This window comes from Aegilops tauschii, chromosome 7 (assembly GCF_002575655.3).
Source record: "Aegilops tauschii subsp. strangulata cultivar AL8/78 chromosome 7, Aet v6.0, whole genome shotgun sequence".
In the NCBI taxonomy this organism is placed as follows: domain Eukaryota; kingdom Viridiplantae; phylum Streptophyta; class Magnoliopsida; order Poales; family Poaceae; genus Aegilops; species Aegilops tauschii.
In genome coordinates this window covers 322,794,015-322,821,372 of record NC_053041.3, presented here as the reverse complement: position 1 = coordinate 322,821,372, position 27,358 = coordinate 322,794,015, and the positions used below count along the sequence as shown (strand labels likewise).

At 47.8% G+C, this 27,358-nt stretch overlaps 1 protein-coding gene across 2 annotated transcripts; it reads left to right on the top strand.

The window, feature by feature from the left end:
* The first annotated feature begins 4,035 nt into the window (after window positions 1–4,035).
* Window positions 4,036–27,322, top strand: LOC109778291 (uncharacterized). 2 transcript variants are annotated; one of them, XM_020336847.4, is made up of 5 exons: window positions 4,036–4,486; window positions 11,287–11,324; window positions 11,532–11,799; window positions 26,341–26,621; window positions 26,693–27,322. In XM_020336847.4, the coding sequence occupies exons 1-5, from the start codon at window positions 4,208–4,210 to the stop codon at window positions 27,123–27,125; spliced, it is 1,299 nt and encodes a 432-aa protein (XP_020192436.1). In that variant the 5' UTR covers window positions 4,036–4,207; the 3' UTR covers window positions 27,126–27,322. The 2 variants fall into 2 exon arrangements, with proteins under 2 accessions (XP_020192436.1, XP_073359353.1); XM_073503252.1 differs by lacking the exons at window positions 26,341–26,621; window positions 26,693–27,322 and adding an exon at window positions 17,069–19,581 and having other exon boundaries at window positions 4,189–4,486.
* The last annotated feature ends 36 nt before the right edge of the window (window positions 27,323–27,358 follow it).

Below are 27,358 nucleotides of genomic sequence, written 5' to 3'. Positions count from 1 at the left end.
GCACCAATGTCGGTGTCAAAACCGGTGGATCTCGGGTAGGGGGTCCCGAACTGTGTGTCTAAAGTCGATGGTAACAGGAGACAGGGGACACAATGTTTACCCAGGTTCGGGCCCTCTCTATGGAGGTAATACCCTACTTCCTACTTGATTGATCTTGATGGATATGAGTATTACAGAAGTTGATCTACCACGAGATCGTAATGGCTAAACCCTAGAAGTCTGGCCTGTATGACTATGATAATGAGTATCTGTCCTTTCCGGACTAAGTCCTCCGGTTTATATAGGCACCGGGAGGATCTAGGGTTACACAAGGTCGGTTACAAAGGAAAGGAACCTACATATTCGGTCGCCAAGCTTGCCTTCCACGCCAAGGAGAGTCCCATCCGGACACGGGTGCAGTCTTCGGTCTTCATGTCTTCTCAGCCCATCAGTCCGGCCCATGGCTAACAGGTCGGACGCCCGAGGACCCCTTAGTCCAGGACTCCCTCAGGCACCCCGTATGCTTGCCATTTAAAAAGGACGAGGCCTAGATGTTTCCTGTGGCTGATGAACGAGCCCGAACGAATGCGTGGAATTTACTATGACTAGGGTGGGTAGTTGGTCGGCCGACACGTGGGCCTAAGGCGGACACAGAGGGGACACGTGTCTCGTTCGTCTCATGTCTGCGTGGACGCAAAGCAGGCGTAAATTCGAACCGGAAATACGTCCAGAAGAACACTAAGAGGACCACATTTGGGGATGCGTCGGTGCGTTGGACCATTGTTTCTGTTCATTTCGATCAAATGGACATGTGGATCAAATGCATCAGTGTCAGCAAGTTTGCCTTACAGCCTTGGAACCGAACAAAGCCTTAGAGCATCTACACCCGGGCGCCCCAAACTTTCCTTATACGCCCGGATGAACGACCCGGACACTAACCGGTAAAAAACACGACCCAGATGGGCGCCTCGAATCGGCCTCAAAGCTCTAGGTTGTTTGGCGCCCCTCATATCCAGCCCAAACGTAGGGCGAATATAGGGCTTCTCGATCTTGCATACGTCTTTCTTCTTCGATTCTAAAGAAGTAGACGTTGCTTGGCATCTAGCCTCATCTCTAGCCTCTATTCTCACAACGAGTGCGCGAAACATCTATCAAATTTGGTCTTAGCAATATATCAATGTATTCTTCTTCCCAATACCAAACTTGCATCCATCCCACACACAAATTTGAGTATAAGCAAAGTGTTGGAAAACGTAGCATGCAATTTCAAAAAAATTCCTACGCTGACGCAAGATATATCTAGGAGATGTATAGCAACGAGAGGGGGAGGTGTGTCCACGTACCCTCGTAGACCGAAAGCGGAAGCGTTTGACAACGCGGTTGATGTAGTCGAACTTTTTCTCATTCCGAACGATCAAGCACCGAACGTACGACACCTCCGAGTTCTGCACACGTTCAGCTTGATGACGTCCCTCGAACTCTTGATCTAGCAAAGTGTCGAGGGAGAGTTCCGTCAGCACGGCAACATGGTGACGGTGATGGTGAAGTGATCCGTGCAGGGCTTCGCCTAAGCACTACGTGAATATGACCGGAGGCGTAAACTGTGGAGGGGGGCGCCGCACACAGCTAACAGATGTTGTAGTGTGTTCTAGCGGTGTCCCCCCTCATATATATAGGTTGGAGGGGAGGAGAGGCAGCCAAGGGGGCGCCCCAAGTAGGAGGAATCCTACTTGGGCGCCTCCCAATTCGGCCTCCCTCCCTTTCATATTCATCCGGAGGGGGAAGGAAGGAGGAGGGAGGAGAGAAGAAAGGGGGAGGCCGAATCCCTCCGCTTCCTTTCTCTCTTATCCTCTTTCCTTACACCTATTTTGTCCTACATGGGGCGCACCAGCCCCCTAGGGGCTGGTCTGTCCTCTTCTTGGCCCATTAGGCCTATGTAGTTGCCGGGGGATGCCCGGAACCCCTTCTGGTGACCCGATATGTACCTGGTACCCCCAAAACACTTCAGGTGTCCGAATATCATCGTCCTATATATGAATCTTTACCTCTCGACCATTTCAAGACTCCTCATCATGTCTGTGATCTCATCTGAGACTCCGAACAACATTCGGTCACCAAATCAGATAACTCATATAATACAAAATCGTTATCGAACGTTAAGCGTGCGGACCCTACGGGTTCGAGAACTATGTAGACATGACCGAGACACCTCTCCGGTCAATAACCAACAGCGGAACCTGGATGCTCATATTGGTTCCCACATATTCTACGAAGATCTTTATCGGTCGTACCTTAATGACAACATACGTTATTCCCTTTGTCATCGGTATGTTACTTGCCCGAGATTCGATCGTCGGTATCTTCATACCCAGTTCAATCTCGTTATCGGCAAGTCTCTTTACTTGTTCCGTAATACATCATCCCGCAACTAACTCATTAGTCACATTGCTTGCAAGGCTTATCATGATGTGTATTACCGAGAGGGCCCAGAGATACCTCTCCGATACTCGGAGTGACAAATCCTAATCTCGATCTATGCCAACCCAACAAACACCTTCGGAGATATCTGTAGAGTATCCTTATAATCACCCAATTACGTTTTGACGTTTGATAGCACACAAGGTATTCCTCCGGTATCCGGGAGTTGCATAATCTCAGAGTTAAAGGAATATGTATATGACATGAAGAAAGCAATAACGATAAAACTTAACGATCATTATGCTAAGCTAATGGATGGTCTTGTCCATCACAGCATTCTCCTAATGATGTGATCCCGTTCATCAAATGACAACTCATGTCTATGGTTAGGAAACTTAACCATCTTTGATCAACGAGCTAGTCTAGTAGAGGCTCACTAGGGACATTGTGTTTTGTCTATGTATCCACACATGTATCAAGTTTCCGGTTAATACAATTCTAGCATGAGTAATAAACATTTATCATGATATAAGGAAATATAAATAACAACTTTATTATTGCCTCTAGGGCATATTTCCTTCACAAAGAGCTATCGAAAATGTGTCGAATCCGAGAGCACAACCGAAGGAAAACAAGCACGTACCCCATCGTTTTTGCACTTGATGAACACACATCCGAGATGTTCCGGCGTTGTGCGGCGAATGACCTGTCATGGGCAGTCGTCGCACTTTATGAGCGGCAACGGTGAGCCGACGAGCCGATGGGCCCGCACCGAGCCCGGACGACGGCCGGGTGTGTCTGGTGACGAACCGACGATGTGATAGATTTGAGCGGCTAGAGGCGGAGTCAATACCTGCATGCGGGCGTTGTCGGGGCCGTGCGGTTCGGTACCCGGCCAATCCATGGCAAGGTGCAGCCTTCCGCGGCTGGATGCGCTCAAACCGGTGGCCGGATGCGCTCTCCTCAAATTCGACGGACGGGCTGGATAGCGAGGTGGCCAAGTAAATGGCCACCGGAGGAGGCGGGGGGCTGCCGGGCTGGACATCGAGGTGGCTAAGAAAATGGCAGCGACTATGGCGGAGTTAGGAGGTGGGGACTGGAGGGAGGGGGCGGGGACTCGAGGGAGGAGGGGAATAGAAAAAAGGCCATCTGTGTCGCTGACGGGCGGACCAGGGGAGGACAAGGGCATGCATCCCTCTGTCCCCACGTGCCCGTTTCAATGCAAATGCGGCCCAAATTTGATTGGGAAACGAGGTCGAAAGTGAACAAAAAATGGATGCTTGTATATTTGCTCCACGTGTTGAGTTGCGTTTTGTGTCTGTTTATCTTCAAACGGATGCGGGTGAAGTATTCGGCTCCTTGGAGTTGGCCTTAGGGCCAGTTCTTTTGGGTGATTCTCCGAGAATCGCCTCCCACCTCAGCTTTCCCCAAAATCGTTACTTCATATATTTTTTACAATCCTAGTTAATCGTATAATTAACTAGGATTGTAAAAAAAAATGAAGTGGCGATTCTGGAAATACTGGGAGGGATGATTCTGAGAGAATCGCCGAAAATAACTGGCCCTTAGCTTGTCCCGCCGAGGGAATCGTGGCCGATAGCGAGCCATCCGCACGCGCACTGCTCAGCTCGAAGGGAAGGACTGTGACGTCAGCAGTCCATCGGGCCTCGCGCTCAGTGAGGACGCGTACGAGAGACCAAGCCAATCCTCGGGGAAACCTCAGCTCCGTGCTCGCCCACTCCTTCCGTGAGGACCATTATACACACACGCTCCCATCCGAACCCTAGCCTTAGCTAACCCGGCGCTTGCCATGCTCTCCACAGCACCAGCCGCGTATTCCACCTCCTTCGCCGCCTTTCCCACCCTCGCGCGGCGCCGGCACCGGCACCGCCGCGTTCTGCTACCGTTCGCCGCGGCGACGGACGGGGCGGAGCGGTTCGCCGCGAGCAGCTCCATTGCGGATTACCTCCGGTACCGCCGCCCGATGTCCGGGGACCTCTCGGTGGGAGGGGGTGGCGGCAAGCTGCAGACGGCCGTGGTGCGGTACGAGAAGCGGTTTCCATGGTCGCTCATCCACCCTTTTCTCCTCGTAAGTCCAGCATGGTGGATGTCTTCTCTTCTGCTGCTTGCTGCTTGCTTTAGATTTAATTGTTGTAGAATCGAATATTTATTTCGAATTTCTCTAGAAATGTTTAAATTTGACTATTACTTTCATGATAGCTAGCCGTGTAACTTATGGCTAGAAGCCGTGGATTATGTTAATGGTTCAAACAGTTTGGTAACGTGTAAAACTTTCTTCGGATTCATGAGTTGGAAGTGTGTTACACTATTGTTTGCAGGCACATCTGTATACTGCAATTCAACAACAATGACGATTTCAACTCGCTGAAGCTTGCCGGCTAACTTATACTACCTCCGTTCTACTCCCTCCGTTCCCAAATATAAGTCTTTTTAGAGATTCCAACAAGTGACTACATACGGAGCAAAATGAGTGAATCTACACTCTAAAATATGTCTACATACATCCGTATGTTGTAATCCATTTGAAATGTCTAAAAAGACTTATATTTAGGAACGGAGGGAGTAGAATATATGACTAGCCTACCAAAACGTCATATATTTTAGAATGGAGGCAGTATTCTTTTTGGACCCTAATAAGTGTCACACGTGTGGCACAAACACATGGCAACTCCGAATGTTTTCTATGGCAAGTTTAGTGACGCGAGGATGACAACTTTAGTTGTCAAGCATGTCAACTTTCTTTTCGGATGGCAAGTTTCGGTTTTTTTTCTTTTCGGATGGTAAATTTAGTTGCAAAAAATGCCAGGGCCGGAGTGCTTCATGCCACATGTGTGGCACTTATCATTTGGGTTCTTTTTTTTGAGCGAAGACAATGGAGGGAGATTGCCCATTTAAATTCCATTACTAGAAAGGCTGGAAACACATGCAATTACGTATACACACACAGCCGCGGTGGGACACACTTATGCGCGCACACAGTGTCCCTCGGTGGGGAGGTAAACAAGCGCGCCACAACATGAGCGGTGTAACACACTCAAACAAGGGTGGCACACCAGAGGTTGATGGGGGAAGGATCAAGAGGTTGGTGGGGGAAGGATCAAGATGACGGGGGCAGCAAACTGTACCCAGGTTGAGGTGATCAATGATCATGTGCCGAAGATCCTCATTTGATGACCGCATCTTGTCGAACATCATGCGGTTCCTGTTCATCTAAATACACCCCAAGATTGCAGCCATGGTGGTTCCTTGGAGAGACAGCCCCCCCCCCCCCCCCCCCCCCCCCACACACACACGAACGTTGGCAAGATGAGGAAGCCTGCTAGGCATCCTCAATGGGCTAATGCCCCGAGATACTTAGACTACCGGCAGAGCGAAACCAAATGTCTCGAATTTGTGGGCAGTCGAAGAAAAGGTGACTGGGCGTTTCACAGGTGCAGTGAAAGAATCTACTATTGACCTAACCCTAATTACTGAAACGTAGATAAAAGTGAACGACAACATTCTTCTCTGCTTTATTGAGAGGGGTCGGCCCCTTTATATAATAAACAAGACTTGACCAACAAGCCAATACATCTATTCAAACTCTAACACAATCTCTAAACTAATTGGACTCTTTCCTAACAAAGATGCTTAATCAACTAGGATTCTAATCAAGGGATAAGACTCCATGTTTGATGGGCTGATCCACATAACATCTCTCCCTTGAAAAACAGCTTGCGGACAAGCTGTATGTTGTCAATTGCCTCCCAGGGGCCCTTGGGTGCTAGCATATGTGGAGCTATCTTGGTCATAGTCATCAACCTTGATGAAGAAGAGCCACGCACATTGGTGACCCCGAACATAAATCTCGTCGCAGTTGAAGCAAATGCCTTGGAGATGACGTCCTGCTAACTCGGCTAGAGTGAGGTGCCGAACCTGCCGTGGTGGGGTTCGCTTTGGAGTGGATGATGGCAGAACATGTGCTAGTGGCGCTGGCGGGGAAGGTATTTTAGCTACGTTGACCGCAAGAAGATCAGAGGGTAACAAGGGGCCTATTGGACTAGAAGGTTGGTGTGGTGACGTTATTTGTGGGAAATGCTGCTGCTCATAGGCCTTGGAGAAGGAGTTGGCAGTTTGGAGGTCACATGGCTGCTGAAGCTCGACGTTAACACGAAGACCATCGGGCAGCCCTAGCCCTGCTATGTATAGAAACAATTGTTGGGATGGTGTTAACGACTCATTGTTGTGGCACATGAGTGCTAGAAACCTGCTGGTGTAGTCGGCAATCGAGGAAGTGAACAACAGGCGTGCCAATTCGCCCAAAGGATTGGCGCGGAGTGACGGCTAAAATTGAACATGGCAAGCTTCCTTGAACTGCCCCCATGTTGGCATGCCGAAATCGCGCTCGAGCTTTAAGTACTAGAAGTGAGCATCATTGGTGAGGTGGTACGTTGCAGTGCAGACCTTGTCAGCGCACGGAGGAAAAGCTGCTCGCATCTATGGAGCCAACCAAGAGGATCGACCGAACCATCGTAAGTTGGGAAGTCGAGCTTGTGCAAGCGAGGCACGCCTGAACCAAAAACTGAGCTGAGGTGATTGTTAGGTGGGGGTTGGGGGGTTGGGAGGGAGGTGATGGGCGGGGTGGATCCATAGATTGGTTGTGTAGGGGCGCGGCCATAGCGGCGTATAAAATTGGTTGCCAGGTGGAGACATGGAGGCGGCGACGAAAATCTGTTCCTGCTGCTAATGGTAGGGTTGTTGATGCGGATGGTAGGTTGCTGCTGCTAATGGTAGGGCTACTGCTGGTAGTGGATGGCAAAATTGGGGTGGGATTTGGGCTGTAGGGTGAGGGTAGGTGGTTGTGGCGAGCAAGGACATGGCTGGAGGTGGAAAAGGGTACTGGCGGCTGATGGTGGTTGGCAGCGAAAGTAAGGGGATGGTGGGGGTGGGCAAACTGCTCGACGGGTGGAGGTCCGGTGGCGGCGGTGACAGTGGTGATCCCCCCGCTAGAAACGGTACACCAGAGTCACCAGCCCGGCGAGGAGCACCTGGTCCTCCGCTTGTTGGCGTGCAAAGGCCTCCAATTGCTTTGTGATGATCTTCATCTGCTCCATAGTCTCGATCTTTGTCCACCATCGTAGATGGATTTCATACCAAATTGGAAGAATTTACTGCTGACCTAACCCTAATTATTGAGAAGTAGATAAAAGTAAATGACAATATTCTTCTCTGCTTTATTGAGAGAGGTCGGCCCCTTTATATAATAGAAAAGACTTGACCAACAAGTCGATAAATCTATCCAAACTCTAATACAATCTCTAAACTCACTAGACTCTTTCCTAACAAGGATGCTTAACCAACTAGTACACTAATTATGATGTAAAAAAAATTAGTACTCTAATTAAGGGACAAGACTCCGCATTTGATGAGCTGGTCCACATAACATGCCGGAGCAGAAAGGACATTCGGGGTGGTCGAGGCAGCCAATGCGGTGAAGGAGAGCCCGAGTTCTTGTCTTGCGGCAGTGGAGGATCCACAAGAAGGCCTTGACCTTCAAAGGCATGGAATTCTCCCTGTTGAGATCGTGGAGGGGCAGTCCACATCTTGAAGTTCGATTCATTTTCTAGACTAATAGTGCATATTTTACACTGAAATTGAACACTTTGCCATCGCCCAAGCAAGCTTGCGCACGTCTGGACCGCTTCCCAAAGAGAGTGCATTCGTGAATAGGCCGAACTCAGCTTTTGCTCTCAAGCTTTTCCGGCCACATGCCGGTATCTCAATGGTGTTGAGGCGGAGGGGGTTAGGGATGCAAGCACCCTGGTTTGGATTAAAGGAGTACATTGCGATGAGTGCAGCTGCGTGGGGGCCTAGCGAGGTGTAGTTATCGTACCAGATAGAGGTGCTCAATCTGTCTCGCACAAACACCGCAATGATGGATCGGTATAGCGGGATTAGCGTGGCAAAACATTTCGAGGAGGGGGACGCCAGGCAGATGAGTAACCAAAGTACCTTCTCCGGACCCATGTCGTCTATGGACTTTGCACCCTGGTGAAGGGCCATGAATAGGCCGAAGGAGAAGCCCCCAAACATTTTGCTTGTCGTTCCAAAACATAGGGTGGCAGGGGACGGTCCATTTGCTAATGATCCCTTTGCGGAAAGGGACTGCCATCGGTCGGCATGGAGAACATCATGGTTGTAGTAAGAATGAGCCTGCCCTCAAGCGAGGCTAGGCGCGTACGCCAGCTGGGAGTGCGTCTCTCAATCTTGAATGCTAGAAGCCAAGGGTGCAGGCAGGCTATTTCGGGTCAGAAAGTGGGAGCCCAAGGTACGTCCATGAGCAGTTGCAAGATCAGCCGCACGCTCCAGCAACACCGACACCGACAGGGACGAAAGTGCTCTTGTAGTAATTGATCTCCAAACCAATAGCATCGATAAAATTTTCAAGATCAACCTTAGCTTCAAGATCTGTTCCATATCCGCCTTCACTAGAATGAGTGTCGTCCGCATATTGAGTCACAGGGAAGGAAGGTTGTCCACAAGAGGGTGTCGTAGCCTTTACGGGGATGTATCCCACGCGATCTCCTGAGAGGGGATCAATGATGATCAGTGGTTAGGGGACAACAGATCCCCTTGCCGAAGGCCATTCTTGCATTCGATCCATCTTCCAAGGACACCATCCAGGAGCACCACCATCTTCCCAGTGGCAAGGATAGAGTGAATCTACCCGCACCATCTATCCCTGAAACCGCGTGCTCGGTGGACGCCATCCAACGCAGACCAGCTGACAGAATCAAACACCTTCTTGAAGTCCAATTTAAGAGCAATTGTGGGGGCGATGCGCAAAGTGACAACTTTGGTCAAGATCCATGGCATAGAGAGAGTTGCCAGTGATACACCTCACATTGATGAAACCTGTTTGCTTGAAAGGAACCAGGAGCTCAATGAAATGCTAGAGACGACACACCAAGATCCTAGTTACAACTTTCATGACGCAGATGGCGGTCCAATAATAGGCTAGGTGTTTAGTCATCTCGTCCTAATTGTGCCGGTTGTGGCAACTTTTACCTTTTTAAAACTTTTTTAGCTCAGACCGAGCTTGTACTAGACCGCAGAACCTTTCGGATACTTGGCTTAATAATAGGGCTGCATGCATCATTCTGATGCAGTGACCGGGGGGTGATCCTCCTTTTCTAAAAAAAATGGCGCAGTTCTAGAGCGAGATAGGTCTGAAGCTGTCCTCCAGGAGCACCGACACAGCTTTCGGCAGAAGTGCAATGCAAACTTGGTTGATACCTGCAAGATGTGCACGTCCATGGTAGAATTCCTCAAGGAAGTTCAATTGATCATCTTTCACCAGGTCCCAGAAGAGCTTGAAGAAGCATGGACCAAAGCCGCTCGGGCTTGGGTTGTTGTCTGAGCGCATCCGGAAGACTGTGGACCTGAGCTCCTCCATGCCGAAAGGGCACTTAAGCTCAGGCAGCCCAAGGACACGTGGCAACACTAACTACAGAGGAACCACCCATGAAGATGAGGTAGTCGTCCCCAACAACTTTGAGAAGAAACCACTGATGGCGCCTTCTTTGACAACATGATTAAAGTAGGGGACGCCCTGGTCTGGATAACCTGAATCTTGTTACGTCAGAGAAGGGCAGTGGTATTTGCATGAAAAAAGACGGTATGTTTTCACCCAACTTGAACAGTTTGAAGATGTAGAACTGCCGCCAGTATGCATCCAACCTCTTGAGTTCAATGGAGAGCCGTTTTTTAACATCGTGGAGTGACTCTGGGGTGGTGAGCAAGTGAAATTTCTCCACCAGATCAATCACCTCAATGAAAGCCCGACAGTTTGGCGCCAATTCTGGTGGCTGGTAAAGTGCGCAGGACCATCGTTTAGACTCATCCCGGGCCCACTTGAGTGTATGTGACAGACGGCGGGCATGGAAGCTTCCGTGACGCGGTTTTGTTTCCTGGCCCAAACCGCTTGGATCAACAAGTGGTATTCCTTGGACGCAGCCCACCTTCGTTCAAAACAAAAAACCTGGCCGGCCGGCGTGCACGAGACCGCTTCAATCACCAAAGGAACAAGATCGTCGGTGGCGCGCGCCGCCGACTGCAGAGTTGAGTTGAAGAGAAGCCAAACCGCTTGGATCAACAAGTGGTATTCCTTGGACGCGCCCACCATCGTTCAAAACAAAAAACCTAGCTGGCCGGCGTGCGCGAGACCGCTTCAATCACCAAAGGAACATTATCGAGTTGAAGAGAATGTGACTCCAAGGCAGGTTGATATATATGCAGCCGAGGCACACAAAGGTGGGGTCATCTCGACAGTTGGACCAAGTGTACCGCCTGTCGCGAGTGGTAGCTCATGGAGGGTGAGGCTGTCGACCACAAGGTTGAAGGCGGCCGCCGCGGCATAGTCGCGCCGGGGCGAGTTCTTGTTGTAGAGGAACCATGTTGAAAGCCTCCACGAAGATCCATGGAAGGGTGCACATGCTTGCAACCACAGGCAGCTCTGCCACTAAATCCGAGCGAAGCTTAGGAGTGGAAGGGGTATAGATGTTCGTCACGACGGAGGCGGCGTCCGTAGCAAACTCGGAGAAGGATGTGATCGTGTAGGCAAGCACCTCGTCACGGACAAACTCGAAGAAAGCACAAATACTATTGCGTTTTCACTAATATCGTGCATGTACCATGTATTTATTATGCCGTCCTTGTGAACAATGATGAGATGAAATGGAAATAAGGTCTGTTCGTATATCAAATGGAAATAAGGTCTGTTCGTATATCATGTATACAGTCCGATATCATGTATTGAATAATAGTCTGCAAGTCTTTATTAGCTTTTGCTGATCTCTGATATAGGCTGTGTACTTTTATTTGTTGCAGGTTGATTTGGTTTCTACTGTACACATTGCTGACAAAGAGTATGTTCTATGGGCCCCTTTTCATGTTTAAACATTAGATTCTGCTGGCATTAACAGCTCTATGAATCGACAAACATGTCTATCAGACTATCACTAACATCGTTTCCTCATCACAAGATCCTTGCACTTATTGTCTGTTGGCACATTCTATAATTGATAGAAGTTGCCAACTAAGTGAACTATCTAAGACATATTATTTCTGTTCAGATATTTCGATAAACTCCAACAAGCACTTGAAGACTATGATTGTGTTCTGTATGAAATGGTGATAAGTCGGGATAATTTAAATAACCAGCAGGACCCAACGTTTGCGAAGAAGATGAGATCTTCGCGCAAAGGTTTCAGTATTCTTGGTTTCATACAGAAACAAATGGCTCGTATCCTTTCATTGGATTACCAGCTAGATTGCCTTGATTATGGCGATGAGAAATGGCAACATGCTGACCTTGACTATGAGACATTCAAGCTGCTTCAGGTAATAAATTTAGTTACACTAGCACAGTGGCCCGCACACATGCGCTGGCAACACCTTGATCATGAAACATTGACTTTCATTATCATGATTCAGATAGTCATATTGAATATGTGAGACATATGTATTTAGTAGATCATAATAGTCCTGCCAGTAAGTTCGACTAAAAACACTTTTTTCACTCTCTCGAAAATGCAAAAGCCTTTGCATTTCACTGCATTGATAGAGAGAAGAATCATTACAAGCCCTATGAAGGACACACCCACGGTACAAAAGCCCTAAGAAGGGTACACCCAAAGTACAACAAGATGCCCCTAGACGCTAGTCGTGCACCCCTCTGGAATCATAGCTGCAAGCTCTCACGTGCCTGCCAAAGTCCACGGCCTAGCCTCCCACTTAATTGTGTCGAAGAGGCGGTCCAAACTGAGCCACGCTTTGTCGAAGATGATGCTCCATAATGCACGAAGCCACAAGCTGGATGATAGAGGAGGAGCCCATGCGAGCCGAGGTTGGAGCCAACTAAAAACACTACAACTTGATTTATCTTGAGAATATATAAAACTAATAATGGAGCAACAAACTAATTTTATTATATTGGGTAAATGAGAAGTCAAAGGTACATAAAGCGTTTATTATATTGGCAAAACAAATAAATCAAACAACACATATGTTTTCAACTTAAAATCTAAAGCAGGATGCATGTAATCTGTTCAACCAAAATCTTATATGTATTCCTCCATGCATCATCTAGCGAGTAAGCTGCACATCAGCATAAATATGAATTATCTTAGCCATAGTATCAATTTTGCTTGCTCTTTGTTGCTAGAAAGCATATGCTTTGCCTGTTCTACATCAACACAACTAAGTGCATCCTTTCATCCTACATACTGTCATATTTTCCATTATACTGCACTGAGCCATATTATGATGATAATCCAAACATCAGTACATTGTTTTTCTGGATAGTTAAAGAGAAATATTTAAATACCAGAAGATCTTGGTCGTGAATTGATGAATTGACTAATTCTTTTTAATATTGTTCATACAATTGCCAAACGACGGAATTTCACCATTTTAGCAATGGTGGAACAAAAGAACCAATGCCTCTTGGGTTCATAAAGCATCAATGTGTTGAGCACATAAGGGCGCTCTTTCCAATTCAAATGTATTGGGACTTTCTCTCAATTCCTGAACTGCATATGTGAGATTAGACAATTATCTCAACTTCAAGTGTTCATTATGTTGACAAATTCGGTAAAGGGGTTATCTATTCATATATTCCCACATTTCTAATCCGTTGAATAAACATTAAGCCATCTTCATCTCCAAGTCACTCCATATATAACCTACGAACAAAAAATGCAGTAACATAATATATGTTCCCACTGTGTGTACACTCCGGGCCTAGTTTACCAAGAGGATTGAAAATTTTGAATCGATTTTCGACTAGAACTGGTCGATCTTTTCCCACTTGTAACGAAGAGGTAGAGCTCATGTTAGTTGCTCAAGGAAGTAGTTCAATTATATATTTTACTCAATTATGTAATATCACGATGATACACTCAAGAACATCACCTGTCCGTGCTTCTGCGCTGCTAGTAGTGAGGCATAATAAATAAATATTATTGCACACATGTATTAATGGAAGACACTGTGGGAGTTAGAAATAAGTGGAAAACTTAGGGTCATGAGTTCTGTTTGTTATTATCAAAGGGGTTATCTATTCATAAATTTCCACATTTCTAATCTGTTGAATCAACATTAAGGCGTCTTCATCTCCAAGTCACTCCATACAAAACCTACAAGCAGAAAATGCAGTAACATATCATTAAAGTTTCACACCTTCCAACGGAGCAATCTAGGCTTAGTAGTGAGTAATTTTGGGTGACCAAGATTTAAAGAAGGCAACTGAGCATTAGCAAAAGTGTTATTAAGAACATGTACATTTGCTACTGCAGAAATTACTCGTTTGTGCATCTTCACCCTTGCTAACTGTAGGTATGGTAGCTAACTTTGGATTAGATTACCATTAGTTATGTCTCTTATGTCCGATAGTGAATAGTGATTTTCTGTCATAATTAAATAACACAGTGACCTTTCTTGCACCATACCAGTGCTTACAGTTTTAGACCTATCTAGCCATCCATAATCATGTTAGCAATCTTCACTTCGTGCGTCATGCCTATTCTTAATAATGTGCATGGTTGTAGGTCACTTCCTTGCCTGCCATGTTTTGATGTTGCATAACCCTTTTATTATTGGATTAAATTTTAGTTAAAGCTTCAATTTGGAAAGTCAAATGATCCTTATATTACTGAACATATTTTAAGAACTAACTCACGTTGGTGGTGTTACTACAAAGTTGAGAACTACTATAATATTGCTCTCTTTGTCCAGAAATATAAAATAAATTCACTGTTTGAGTTCAAGCTGTAACTGCAACTTTTTTGTGCTCCGATCCATATTAATTGTCGCTGATTTAGTATGGATTGTAGGGAGTAACATCTTTAATACTCCCTCCGTCCCACAATATAAGATCGTTTTTCAAGCTAACATAGCTTGTGGGACGGAGGGAGTAGCTAAGAAATCAGAACCATATGGAAGTTTTTTTTAATACAAATTGAATACAAAATCAACTGTGTGTAACACAATCCACATACTAGTGGATTAATATTAGTCTAGGCTTGAATTTGGATAATCAAATACATATCATCAAGGTAATATATATTGTGATCCGTATTACATAATGCTCCGTTAGGATGTACGTATTGAGAGCCAACGAATTGCATTGGGTCCAATATAAAATTAGCCTTGTTTTGGAAATAGGCCACAATACCAAATCTATTGTTTGGTTGCGAATGAAACTGCTTGTTGGAATCCAACAAAGTAGGCAATGCCAATTTCATGTTCGGATGTTATGTTGATGAATTGACCTAGACACATCCATCCTTCCACCGCCACCCATGACCGGCTCCCTCTGCCTCATTCCTTCCCGCTGGTCCACCACCGTGTGGCATCCCCACTCCAGCCTGGCTGTTGGCGGCCTCTCACTCAGCCCGGTAACCTCCCGGAATACCACCAAATGGGTGGCGTCCACATGCATCAGATGTGCAAGACCAAGAGCGCTATGGCCACCACGGTGCCATCCATGGCCCGCTCCTTCGTGACCTGCCCCTCCTCACCTTTGCCGAGTTCGTCACCGCTAGCGCCGTCCTCCAACTCCTTCCTTGCGTGCTCCGCGGCCACCTGGCCGCCATCTTCTGCCGCACGCTGCGGCACGACCCGGTCGAGGTCTCACCGTGCTCGGCCACTGCCACCAAGCGCCTCTAAGGCACCACAGCTTCCCCCGGCGGCTCCCTCTATCCTTTCCTACGAGCTTGTCCCGAGCGTGGCTCTGCGGCGCCAACAACCCCTCCATCACGCCGCTCGCCTCCTAGCAAGCGCGGCTCCGCCTCGCCGCTGATCCCCGACTCCCTGGCGTTGCTCCACCAAGGGCACGGGATCTAGAGATGCAGGGGCAGTGGTTTCCAGCGGGAGAGGAGGAGCAATTGTGGTAATAGGAGCAAGGGTGTCCCGGTCTCTCCATTAGATGGTAGCTATTGATTTTGGTAGAGTCAGACTTTGATGATCGGGCTACAACGCGCTGTCAGATGGAAGCGTTCCTACTCCCTCTTAAGGGAGCCGCGTGGTATATATTGATCGAGGCAGAAAGCCTCTGCCGTGGCTTACAAGAATCACCGATCGCTAGGATACGGTAGTTACAGAGATAGATATGAGAGAGGGAGAGAGAGTTTGTTGAGATTACAATAGAAGTTTATCTCTAATTCTAACACCCTCCCTTAATCTCAACTATCTTCTATTAAGATTCTTCTTGAATTCTTCAAACAACTTGACTGGCAAGGCTTTAGTGAAACCATCTGCTACTTGATCTTTGGAAGGAATGAATCGTATGTCCAACTTTTTCTCTGCAACTCTTTCTCATACAAAATGAAAATCAATTTCTATGTGCTTGGTTCTACCATGAAAGACTGGATTCGCAGAGAGATATGTGGCTCCCAAATTGTCACACCACAGACAAGACACACGACGTTGCTTGATTCCCAATTCATTAAGCAATGATTCTAACCAAATGATTTCAGCAGTAGCATTGGCTAACGACTTGTATTCAGCTTAGTACTTGGCCTGGACACTGTGGCTTGCTTTCTAGCACTCCAAGAAATAAGATTAGAGCCAAAGAAAACTGCAAAACCTCCAATTGACTTCCTGTCATCACTGCATCCTGCCCAGTCAGCATCAGAGAAAGCACTAACAAGGGAAGAGTTAGAGCTTCTGAACTGAAGACCTAAGCTCACAGTATGCTTTATGTACCGTACAATTCTTTTAACAGTTGTCCAGTGTACAGTAGTAGGTGCACGAAGATACTGACAAACCTTGTTAACAATAAAGGATATATCTGGTCTTGTCAATGTCGGATACTGTAGGGCTCCTACTGCACTCCTGTATCTTGTGCTCTCTTCTTCCTTAAGTGGCTCTCCTTCAAAAGCTGAAAGTTTTTCTGAAGAAGAAAACGGTGTGGGTGAGGGCTTACAGTCCTTCATCCCCATACGAGCTAGAAGTTCAGTGGCATATTTCTCCTGGTTCAGTACTATGCCATCTTGAATCTTCTTAACCTCAATACCTAGGAAGAAGTGTAGATCGCCAAGATCCTTCAAAGCAAACTCTGAACTCAGATCATGCAAAAGAGCATCAGTAGCACTTTGTGAAGAGCTTGCAACTATGATATCATCAACATATATTAACACAAATATAGTTGTATTTGCTTTGTTATAAATGAAAAGTGATGTGTCAGCCTTGGATGCAACAAAACCAAGATGCCTTAACTGAGAACTCAACCTTGAATACCATGCCCTTGATGCTTGTTTCAAACCATAAAGCGCCTTGTCAAGCTTACACACATAATGAGGTGTTTTCTTACTTCCATACCCAGGTGGTTGTCTCATGTAAACCTCCTCTTCCAGAACACCATGCAAAAACGCGTTCTGAACATCTAGCTGTCTCAAGCTCCATCCCCTGGACACAACAATAGCTAGCACAAGCCTAATAGTTGCAGCTTTAACCACAGGACTAAAGGTGTCTTCATAGTCTAAACCATAACGTTGTTTAAAACCTTTTGCAACTAAACGTGCTTTGTACCTGTCAATTGTGCCATCTGCCCTTTTTTTGATTCTGTAGACCCACTTACAGTCAATGATATTTTTACCTCTTTTCTCAGGTACAAGATGCCAAGTCTTGTTCCTCATGAGAGCTGAGTACTCTTCATCCATTGCATTTTTCCACCTTAGATCCCCTAATGCATCTTCTAATTTTGCTGGTTCTCCTGTGATACACAACATGCCATATGTTATAGTGCCGTCAGTTCTGACCTTTGGGTTTCGTATGTTAGAGTTATAATATAGGTCATGTACCCCTTTGTATTTATCCCGTTGTATAAGGGGTTTCCTGCATATGTTCCACACCTGTACATGTATATATATCAGCCTATGGCCTCATGGGAATACAAGTTGCTTATTCCTAACATGGTATTAGAGCTAGGTCAATTTTTTGCACGCTGCAACTCGTGCTATTGATCCGTCCCGATCGAGCCCGGCTCGTCTTCCTCCCGCTCGAAGCCGCCGTCGCCGCGGCTGCTCCCGCTCGAAGCTCGCAACTGCTGACGCTGCTTCCTCCCGCTCGAAATCAGCCGCCGCCGAAGCTCCCTCCCGCTCCCGCAGCTGCTGACGCTGCCGAAGCTCCCTCCCGCCGAAGCTCCCTCCCGCTCGAAGTCAGCCGCTGCCGAAAGTTCCCTCCCGCTCCCGCAGCTGCTGACGCCGCCGAAGCTCCCTCCCGCTCGAAGTCAGCTGCCGTTGCCCCTGATTGCTCGGCCCGACTGCCTCGATTGATTTCTCTGCCCAGATCTGATCTCTGCTAAAAAAAAAGTCTGCTGCATCGGGCTATGTAGCTGTCCCTCGCTGTCCGGTGATCTTCGATGGTACTAACTACACCGAGTTCGCTGGCTTCATGCGCATTCACATGCGTGGCATTCGTCTCTGGGGTGTTCTTTCTGGCGAGGTCTGCTGTCCGCCACGTCCGGTTCCTCCAGTGGCCCCTACTCCGCCGACTCCACTGGTTCTTCCTACGGACGCTAATCAGGCCGCCAAGGATGCGGCTAAGCTTGCTGATGAGGCTGCTGATCGTGCCTATGATGAGAGGGTTTTGGCCTATGAGGAGGCTCTTCAGACGTATCATGGTGCTTTGTCTGTTTACACCCAGTGGCTTGATGATGATGCTCGTGCTGCAGCTGTTCTCACTGCTAGTGTTCTGCCTCAGTTTGCTTCTGAGTTTCTGGGTCTTCCTACTGTTTTTCAGATGTGGACCTGTCTTCGTCAGTGCTATGAGCCCTCTGGTGATGCCTTATACCTTTCTGTGGTTCGTCAGGAGCATGCTCTTCAGCAGGGTGACTCTACTGTTGATGACTTTTATGCACAGAGTTCTGCTATCTGGCGCCCAGCTTGATTCTCTCCGCAGTGCTGGTTGTCGTACTTGCCCCTGCTGCCAGGCTGTCCAGGCCAATTTGGAGTTTCATCGCGTCTACGAGTTCCTGTCTCGGCTCCGTAAGGAGTTTGAGCCCCGGCGTGCTCAGTTGTTTGCTCGTGGCCGTATTTCTCTCATGGAGGCGCTTTCGGAGATTCGTGCTGAGGAGACTCGCTTACGTGGTGCTGGTTTGCTGGAGGTTCCCTCTGTGCTCGCTACTCGGGCTTCTTCCACTCCACCTGCTGCACCGACTCATTCTCGCTCCAGTGCTCCGCCGCTCTTACCCACTCCTTCTGGCGGCTCAGGTCGCCCCCGTCCACATTGTGACTACTGCAACAATGATGGTCATATTGAGTCCCAGTGCTACACAAAGCGGAAACACCTGCGCAAGGCGCGATCACCATCCTCAGGGACTTCGTCATCTCCCTCGACAGCTTCAGCCATTGCTTTGACTGAGCAGGATATTCTGAGACTTAAGCGTCTGCTCGCGGCTTTAGGTTCTTCCTCGACGGGTACTGCTGGTTCTGTGACTGATGCTTCCCGCACTGAGCACCCGCTCTCTACACAGTCAGGTACATCCCCATGGGTTCTGGACTCTGGAGCTTCTTTTCATATGTCTTCTCATTCTTCCACTTTGTCCTCTCTTCGATCGCTGGATTCTCCTGTTCATGTCTTCACTGCTGATGGTACTCCACTTTCTGTTGCTAGTAGAGGCCATCTTTCCACTCCTTATTCTGTTCCTGATGTTGCTCATGTTCCTCGACTTACCATGAATCTGTTTTCTGCCGGTCAACTTACTGATTCTGGTTGTCATGTCATCCTTGACGTTGACTCTTGTTCTGTCCAGGATCGTCGCACGCACACTCTGGTTGGGGCTGGCCCTCGCCGCCGTGATTCTCAGGGTCTTTGGGAGTTGGACTGGCTTCATGTTCCTTCCGCTGCCATCACCATCGCCAGTCCCTCCGCTGCTGTCGCCTCTGTTACTGGTTCCTTCAAGCAGTGGCATCATCGACTTGGTCATCTGTGTGGTTCTCGGTTATCGTCTTCAGTTCGTCGAGGTCTTCTGGGTCTGTCTCAGGAGATGTCTCTTTAGAGTGTCAGGGTTGTCGTCTTGGCAAGCAGATTCAGTTACCATATTCACATAGTGAGTCAGTGTCTAAGCGTCCTTTCGATTTAGTCCATTCTGATGTATGGGGTCCGGCTCCTTTCGCTTCGAAAGGTGGTCATAAATACTATATTATTTTCATCGATGATTTTTCTCGTTACACATGGCTTTATTTCATGACTTCACGTAGTGAGGTGTTGTCTATTTATAAGCGTTTTGCTGCCATGGTTCATACTTAGTTCTCTTCACCCATTCGTGTTTTTCGTGCTGACTCCGCTGGCGAGTATATCTCTAAGATGTTGAGTGGTGTCCTTGCTGAGCAGGGTACTCTTGCCCAGTTCTCTTGTCCTGGTGCTCATGCTCAGAATGGCGTGTCTGAGCGCAAGCATCGTCACCTTCTTGAGACGGCTCGTGCTATGATGATCGCCGCCTCTCTTCCGCCTCATTTTTGGGCCGAGGCTATCTCCACTTCCGCCTATCTCATCAACCTTCAGCCGTCCGCTGCTTTGCAGGGTGGTGTTCCTTTTGAGCGTCTTTTTGGTCGTTCTCCCGATTATTCGATGCTTCGCTTGTTTGGTTGTGTTTGCTATGTTCTTCTTGCCCCTCGCGAACGCACCAAACTGACCGCTCAGTCTGTTGAGTGTGTCTTCTTAGGCTACAGTGATGAGCATAAGGGCTATCGTTGTTGGGATCCTCTCGGTCGTCGGATGCGTATCTCTCGAGACGTGACTTTTGATGAGTCTCGTCCTTTCTACCCACGCCCATCTTCCTCGTTGTTTTCAGTGGGGGATATCTCTTTCCTCACTTTTCCTGACTCACCTATCACCCCCGTCGCGCCTGTGCCTATTCGTTCCACTCCCTCTGCTTCTCCACCCCTCGTCGATTCGCCGCCACCATCTTCCCCGGTCTCCTCACCTAGCATGTCACCGGATTCTACACCTTCATCTCCGGTGACTTCTTCGTCGCCACCCCCCGATTCTACCTTGGCAATTCCTCCTTCTCTTGTTCCATCTTTTCCTCAGCATTACACTCGTCGTTCACGACCTGTGGATGCTTCCTTGGATGAGTCGTCCTCTTCCTCTCAGCCTACTTATGGCTTGCGTTCTCGTCCTCGTCCGCCTATTGATCGCTTTGGATTTCCCACCGCTGGTGCTGCTGTTCTTGAGCCGACTTCTTACCGTCAGGCTGTTGTTCATCCTGAATGGCAGTTTGCGATGGCAGAGGAGATTGCTGCTCTTGAACGCACTGGTACCTGGGATCTTGTTTCTCTTCCTCCCGGAGTCCGTCCCATCACTTGTAAGTGGGTCTACAAGGTTAAGACTCGCTCCGATGGTTCTCTTGAGCGTCACAAAGCTCGTCTCGTGGCTCGTGGTTTTCAGCAGGAACATGGTCGTGATTATGACGAGACTTTTGCTCCTGTGGCCCATATGACCACTATTCGTACACTTCTTGCCGTTGCCTCTGCACGCCACTGGTCTATATCTCAGCTTGATGTTAAGAATGCTTTTCTTAATGGTGAGCTGCGTGAGGAGGTGTACATGCAGCCCCCACCTGGGTATTCTGTTCCTGATGGCATGGTGTGTCGTCTTCGTCGCTCTCTCTATGGCCTTAAGCAAGCCCCTCGCGCCTGGTTTAAGCGTTTTGCCTCTGTGGTCACTACTGCTGGTTTTTCAGCAAGTGCTCATGATCCAGCATTGTTTATTCACCTTTCTCCTCGTGGCCGGACTCTTCTTCTTCTCTATGTTGATGATATGGTCATCACTGGGGATGACCCCGAGTATATTGCCTTTGTAAAGGCTCGTCTTAGTGAGCAGTTTCTTATGTCTGATCTTGGACCTCTTCGCTACTTTCTTGGGATTGAAGTCTCTTCTACCTCTGATGGCAGGATCTTCTTACTCGTGCTGCTCTTACTGACGAGCGCATTGTTGAGACTCCTATGGAGCTCAATGTTCACCTCCGTGCTACTGATGGTGATCCTCTCCCTGACCCGACGCGTTATCGTCATCTCGTTGGCAGTCTTGTCTATCTAGCTGTCACTCGTCCGGACATCTCTTATCCGGTTCATATTCCGAGTCAGTTTGTCTCTGCTCCCACATCGGTTCACTATAGTCATCTCCTTCGTGTTCTCCGATATCTTCGGGGCACGATCTCTCACCGTTTATTCTTTCCTAGCTCCAGTTCTTTACAGCTTCAGGCCTATGCGGATGCTACGTGGGCTAGTGATCCTTCTGATCGCCGTTCATTTTCTGCTTACTGTGTTTTTCTTGGCGGTTCTCTCATTGCCTGGAAGACGAAGAAACAGATTGCAGTTTCCCGTTCGAGTGCTGAGGCTGAGTTGCGAGCCATGGCTCTTTTGACGGCAGAGGTGACCTGGTTACAGTGGTTACTTCAGGATTTTGGTGTTTCTGTCACTACACCGACTCTGCTCTTATCTGACAGTACATGTGCTATTAGCATTGCGTGCGATCCTGTGAAGCATGAGCTCACCAAGCATATTGGTGTTGATGCTTTCTATGTGCGCGCTGCTGTGCAGGATCAGGTTATTGCTCTTCAGTATGTGCCTTCCGAGTTACAGTTGGCGGATTTCCTGACGAAGGCCCAAACTAGAGCACAACATGGCTTTTATCTCTCCAAACTCAGTGTTGTTCCTCCACCATGAGTTTGAGGGGGGGGGGGTGTAGAGTTATAATATAGGTCATGTACCCCTTTGTATTTATCCCGTTGTATAAGGGGTTTCCTGCATATGTTCCACACCTGTACATGTATATATATCGGCCTATGGCCTCATGGGAATACAAGTTGCTTATTCCTAACATCGTATACCTTTCTGGAGCCGAGTCGTGACACGTGAAACTGTAGTTGGTTGAGACTGATTTCGTCGTGTAACAGTCTGCGGCACAGGAGGTGATACAGCAGGGTTAGCTGTAGATGATCCTGGAGAAATCTCAGATTCGCTTTCCACTGCAAATCCCGATCCAGACCGTGTAGCCTGCGGTGTGGGCGATCCATCAGAAGCAGCAGCCGTAGAAGATCCCGCGCTGCCGGCCGTCACATGCGCGTGGGTCAGGGATCCCGAGGCTGACCCCGATCCTCCTGTCGCTGTCGACATCTCGGGCCCGCACGTGGGACGCGGTGCGGGATGCGGCGTCCCGTCTGGACGTGGTGACGCGTCGCCCTCCAACTGGCGTCGTGGGCTCCTGCCTGGCACGCGACCCGCGCGTATCTGCGCGCCCGATCCGAGGCGGCCTGGCGCACAGGAGTTCTAGGTGACGCCGGATCTGCCTCGTGCTTCGCGTCTGCTTCGTCTTCTTCTGGCACATGAAATACCGGATCGTTTTCTACAAAATTGTGATCATTTTCTGCACCGGTTTCTGCTGCATGGTCCTGCACACCAAAAGACACAGTCCTGCTAGTAGGATCATCAGTTGGGTCAGTACAATTATTGCCCCCATGATCATTGTTTTGGATATGTGGTGGGAGAAGAAGTATTTCTTGAGGAGTGCTCCGGCATTAGGATGAAGAGATTCAAAAGGATAGACGGACTCATCAAATACGACATCTCGAGAGATATAAACCCTGCCGGTGGAAACATCAAGGCATTTAACTCCTTTGTGAATTGGACTATATCCAAGGAATACACACTTCTTGGAACGAAATGCAAGCTTGCGTGCATTATATGGACGAAGGTTGGGCCAACAAGCACAACCGAATTCACGAAGTGATTTGTAGTCAGGAGTAATACCAAAGAGACGTGTGATGGGAGTCTCAAATTTGATGACTTTACTAGGAAGCAAATTAATAAGATATGTAGCAGTCAAGAATTCTTCATCCCAGAACTTTAGTGGCATGGATGCGTTTGCTAGTAGAGCTAACCCTACTTCAACAACATGGCGATGTTTCCTTTCGGCTGAGCCATTCTGTTGGTGTGCATGAGGACACGATACGTGATGTGAGATGCCAAGTTCTTGAAAAAAGAGATTGAGTTTCTTGTATTCACCTCCCCAGTCGGTTTGCATGGCAATGATTTTAGTGTTTAGTTTTCGCTCAACAAGATTCTGAAAATTCTTGAAAACTTGAAACACTTCAGATCGTTTCTTAAGGAGATAGATCCATGTAAATTTGCTATAGTCATCAATGAAGCTTACATAGTATGAGTGTCTACCAACAGAAGTAGGAGCTGGCCCCCAAACATCTGAAAATACAAGTTGCAAGGGTGCAGTGGAAATACTGAAGGAAATAGGATATGGCAACTGATGACTTTAGCTTGCTGGCATGGATCACGAACAGACTCAATACTAGACTCATGAGAGTGGGGAAGTTTATTCTTGCTAAGGACAAATTTAACAATAACTGATGAAGGATGACCTAATCTTCTATGCCACTTTGCTGAAGAACGCTTGACAGCAACAAAAGCCTGTTTATTTGATGATGTTGAAGAAGATATGAGTGGGTAGAGACCTCCCACGCACTTGCCCCTAAGAAGCACTCTCCTCGTGCCCAAGTCCTTTACCAAAAAGAAATAAGGATAGAATTCAATGAGAACACGATTATCAAGAGTAAACCTATGAACTGAAAGAAGATTCTTTGATGTTGTAGGGACATATAGAACTCTTTTTAGATGTAAATTTTTCATGGGGTTTTTGACAATTGAACTACCAACATGAGTGATTTCCATACCAGAACCGCTTGCAATATGCACTTGGTCATGTCCATGATACTTGTCTCTGACCGTTAGCTTGTCGAGCTCCCTTGTGATATGATTTGTAGCACCGGTATCTGCATACCAGTTTGTGTCGATGCCGTAGGAGTCGGTGACGACGTTTGCCTCCTTCTCCTCGTACTCATCATCCTCATAGCGATCCCAACACTCACGAGCGCCCCTGCGGTGATGCTTGAGGCAGATTTGGCACTCGGGATAGTCCCGGTGCACTGGTCGTTGCTGCTGTTGCTGTTGGGGACGACCACCTCGCCTGCTGCTGTTGCTTGGAGAAGAAGAGCGCGAGCGCCTCCCACGGCCGCGGCCTCTGTTGCCACGTGCGCGCCCATGGCCACGGGACTGGCCGCGCCCCCTGTACGCCAAGTTTGCAGAGGTGTTGAAGCCAGCGTCGGAGCCATCACCTAGCATCTCCATCCGCTGGTCAAAAGCGGCGATCTGAGCGAAGAGTTCGTCAACGGTGATGGAGGATTTGACGGCGCCAATGGCCGCCACGACCAGATCATAGTCCCGATCGAGACCGGCGAGGACATAGTCCACCATCTCTGGATCAGAGACAGGACGGCCTGCTGCAGCAAGTTCATCCCCCAGATTCTTCATCCGGGCGATGTATGAAGTACTCGACATGGAGCCCTTCTTGGTGGTGGTGATGGCGATTCTCAAATTCGTGATTCGAGATTGGGACTGCGAAGCAAACATGGTGGTAATAGCAGTCCAAAGATCAAAAGTGTTTTCTTTACTCACAACTTGGGCGAGGATCTCTTTTGACAGAGAATTCAGGAGATGGCTGAGGATTTGCTGGTCCTTTGACAACCATGGCGCATACAGAGGATTAGGCACCATGATCGTTGTTTTGTCCGTCTGCTGCTGCTCCACCATCTTCAGGGGCGCTGCATCGGATCCATCCAGGAGGCCGGTGACCTGCGCTCCTCGCAGGCCGGGCATCACCTGTGCCTTCCATAGGAGGAAGTTCCCCTTGGTAAGCTTCTCGGCAGGAGGGGCTCCGAGGTTGAGGGAGACAGGACCCGAGGAGGAAGACATAGCGATCTGTTTTGGTGATCGATGGGATGGCTTTTCTGGCGATCGGTGGAGCTTCTGGCTAGATAGATGGAAAGAGGATGGCTCTGTATACCATGTCAGATGGAAGCGTTCCTACTCCCTCGTAAGGGAGCCGCGTGGTATATATTGATCGAGGGCAGAAAGCCTCTGCCGTGGCTTACAAGAATTACCGATCGCTAGGATACGGTAGTTACAGAGATAGATATGAGAACGAGAGGGAGAGAGAGTTTGTTGAGATTACAATAGAAGTTTATCTCTAATTCTAACACGCGCGATGACGTTGCGCCTTAGCAATCTCTAAGCCAACTCCGAGATGTTATTGGCCACGCCGGAGCATGATCAACCTGACCACAAAGGTCTAATTCCTGCAAGCAATGAGAACAAAGAAGAACCAAGATTTACAATCTGGATGTTGCGAATAAAAGATAAATGATGAATGATGAAAGTTGGGGTTTCATAAGCGGTCTTGGCCTGGTCCTTGGACACAAACGAAGTATGTGAAGTTGCAGCCATGGCTATTTTTTAGCTAAACAAAACCCGAGTCTAAACGACCCCCTAAGGGCTGCATTTATAGAGGGAGAGGGCAATTTCGCCAACCCTTGGGGGGGAGGGGGACCCACCTTATCTCGTATTCCTTCACTATTATGGCCAGAACAAACCAAAACCCAGAAGAGCTAAAACGGTATCGACGCTGGCAACAAGTCAACAGACCAGGACCGAAGTTTATTTGATCAACGCAGCTACTCTCAAAAGCACACAAAAAGAGACACCAGCTAAACCACAACAGCCTGTTTACTGGTGATCGTCATTAGCACCGCCATCTTGGACTTCATCATCCTCGGAAGTATATTTAGCATATAATAGTAGATTTTGTCTTTCCACTGTTTGCAGTTTTCCATGTAAAACTTCTCAAGAGGATAAGTTTCAAGGTGAAATTGTGTTATTACTGTTGGAGTTGATGGGTGTAGCTTCTTGATTTGCAGAATTTGCAGATTTCGTAGCAAACAGCTTCTTAAGCTCATTTGTGCACTGCTCTTTCTGTCGTGGCCTCCAAAAAATTGTGGACTAAATGTATTCTGCCTTTTATGGTTTTCAGACTGAAAGAGGTGAAAGCTTTCTCACATTTGCAGTGGACATGACCCTGAAATCAACTAAAGCCTTGGTACAACCAACTTCTCCAGATGGTCTTGATTTCTGGAGATCCAAGTTGCTATGGGCCTCGCGTGTTCTACCAATGCCACTTATTGGACTATTTGTTATCACCGGGCTTTGTTTGCCAGTGGATAAGCAAGATGGATATCCCGAGCTGGAAGCATTATCCAAACTAGATTTAGGAGCTGCTCTTAAGATTTTTCTGGCTAAGCAATTGACCTCTGAGTGAGTACATTCAAACCAGTAGTGCTAGTTATGGTTCTTTATTTACTAATTCTTCCTTTTCTCGTATGCAGTTTCAATGCTATGACTGCACCTGCTGAGGATAAGTCAGTTATAATTGGGGAAAGGAACAAAGTTGCAACTGAGAAGATAAAGGGTGCGGTAAACCGAGGGTACAAGAGAATAGCGGTTCTGTACGGAGGTGGGCATATGCCAGACCTTGGAAGACGTCTTCGAGAAGAGCTAAATATGGTCCCATCCAATGTGCAATGGGTCACAGCATGGTCAATAAGAAGCCGGGAGCTAGATAAAAAATCGCTTCCATTTTTGAAGACGATGGCTGAGGTTTCAGGGTGGCCTCTGAATAGATATGAAACACTTGCTTTGCTAATCTTTTCTTCAGTTCTTGCAGTGGATCTATGGTTTTGGGAGTTTCTCGTGGAAAGCAGTCTGAATTGGGCATCTTTGGCTGGTTCCTGGATTGATCAATTTAGTGCTCCATTTTGACAAAGAGTTTGTCTGAAAAAGGGGGGGAAATGAAGTTTAACAACACAGTAGTGTATAAGCGACGGTCCAAATAAAAAACAAAACCATTTACTGTTGCAGTTAGTTCCAGATATTAGTTGGAGTGCTGTCTATGCAAACTTGTAGATAACAATTTATTGAATCAACTTGGAATGAGATTAGTGAGAAAGTTGAAGCCAGTGGGTCTTAGGCTGTGGTTAGTTGGACTTTTGCAG

Excerpts from the sequence above, each read along its gene's own strand:
- LOC109778291 (XM_073503252.1), top strand. The coding sequence starts at position 17,822 with ATGGTACTAACTACACCGAGTTCGCTGGCTTCATGCGCATTCACATGC.